The 1,738-nt window shown below is 46.1% G+C and overlaps 1 protein-coding gene across 2 annotated transcripts in view; it reads right to left on the reverse strand.

The window, feature by feature from the left end:
- Positions 1 to 1,738, reverse strand: part of Polr2b (polymerase (RNA) II (DNA directed) polypeptide B, 140kDa) — a 40,375-nt gene that overhangs the window by 14,475 nt on the left and 24,162 nt on the right. For both annotated transcript variants that reach the window (XM_013518517.1, XM_005392864.2), the window contains 3 exons: positions 1,477 to 1,620; positions 1,107 to 1,246; positions 906 to 1,017 (listed from right to left, as the gene is read on the reverse strand). In XM_013518517.1, coding sequence (XP_013373971.1) covers positions 906 to 1,017; positions 1,107 to 1,246; positions 1,477 to 1,620 — 396 coding nt within the window. The remainder of the gene's footprint in view (positions 1 to 905; positions 1,018 to 1,106; positions 1,247 to 1,476; positions 1,621 to 1,738) is intronic.

Raw genomic sequence — 1,738 nt, forward strand, 5'->3', positions numbered from 1 at the left:
CAACAGTCCCCAGGTGGGCCTCCCACACCCAGCACCACTCACTCAGTTCAGCTGGGGGTTATAAGTTGACCACCAGTTATCAATCCACTACATTACCCTACACGGGGGTTTTTAAAAAGTGAAATCACTCACACAGGAGGCTGAGGCAGGAAGATAGCTGAAAGTTCAAGACCAGTCTGGGCTACAAAGTGAGCTTAAGGCCAGCCTGAAGTGCATAGTGAGACCCTTTCTCAAAAAGACCAAAACAAAACAAAACAAAACAAAAACAAAACAAAAAAATTCAAGAAAAGATACTGCTTTCAGCCAGGTATGGTTGCAAATAACTGTAATCCCAGCAACCCTGAGGCTGAGGCAAGAAGATCCCAAATTCAAGGCCAGCCTTGGAATTATAGCAAGACACTCTCAAAAATGCTAAAAGAAAAAAGTCTTGAGGTTATCGCTCTGCAGTAGAGCAATTTCCCAGCAAGTGTGAAGCCCTCAGTACTGTAAAAAAAAAAGCCAAAAAAAAAAAATATATATATACATACACACATATATATACATATAGCCAGAGTCAGAGTCACATCCTCCAAACAGTACAGTAAAAGTCCTATTGTAAGGAGTAATAAAGCTCATATGGGGGGGTGGGGCTTGAGACAGGGTCTTGCTATGTAGTGCAGGCTGGCCTTGAACTCAATATGTAGTCCAGGCTGGCCTCGAACTCGCGGCGATCTGCCGACCTCACCTCCCAAGTGCTGGGATTACAGGCGTGTGCCACCGCACTCAGCCCAAACCATGCCTTCCTTAACAGTTAAAGATTCTTACTGGTCTGGAGACATAGCTCAGTGGTAGAGTGCTTTAGTAGGAGTAAGGCTGGCAACGGATCCCCTGCACCACAAAGAAGAAAAACAAACACAGGCTCTTACTTCAGACACAATGATGTCCATCTGCCGCCTCAGTTTCCTCAGAGTGTTCATGAGTTGTTCGGGATCTTTATGTATTCCAACCCAGCAGCCGTTAACAAAAATCTTGGTTGCACTAGAATAAAAAACCAAAACATCCTGCACTTAGCAATTCCACACTAAGTTGTAACTAAATATTAAAAAGAAAATTCCATCCATACATACTCAGCAATAGCTGCAGGAGAAATTTCTTCTAAATTTTCCATACTCCACTCTTCTAAAAATTCCAGAATTGGAGATGGCTGAGATCCAACGGAAATGTAAGCCATCAGGGCTAAATTCTTCACCAGTCCGACCGCATGCCCCTAGGGGATGAGCCAAGTGGTTACACTCATGTTAATGCTCACACATTTCCCGTCAGCATCCTTCCTTCAGTCTGATTTCAAGATTTACTTGTTCTCTGAGAACAAAACTCTAAGTAACACCTTACTTCTAGCCCGCCATGCACAATTAAGTAAAAACCGCATCTTAAGGTAACTGTGCCCCACGTCCTCACCGCAGCCTCTCCCCATGGAGCATGGACCTGGCGCCTCACCTCTGGGGTCTCGGCGGGACACACCATTCCCCACAGCGTGTTGTGCAGCTGCCTCGGCTTGGCCAGCTTGCCGTCTCTACCGATGGGAGAGTTTAGACGACGCAGATGAGAAAGGGTCGATGCAAAAGTAAGGCGGTTCAACACCTGGGGAAAAGCAGATCTTCAGAATGGGGCGTCTCCAGGCCTTCACTGCCACATGGAGGCAAAACACGTTTTCACGTAAGATCCACTGGGTGCTAAGCCATCACGCCCTCCTTTCTGA

Source organism: Chinchilla lanigera, unplaced genomic scaffold (genome assembly GCF_000276665.1).
Source record: "Chinchilla lanigera isolate Chin_1 unplaced genomic scaffold, ChiLan1.0 scaffold00046, whole genome shotgun sequence".
Taxonomy (NCBI): domain Eukaryota; kingdom Metazoa; phylum Chordata; class Mammalia; order Rodentia; family Chinchillidae; genus Chinchilla; species Chinchilla lanigera.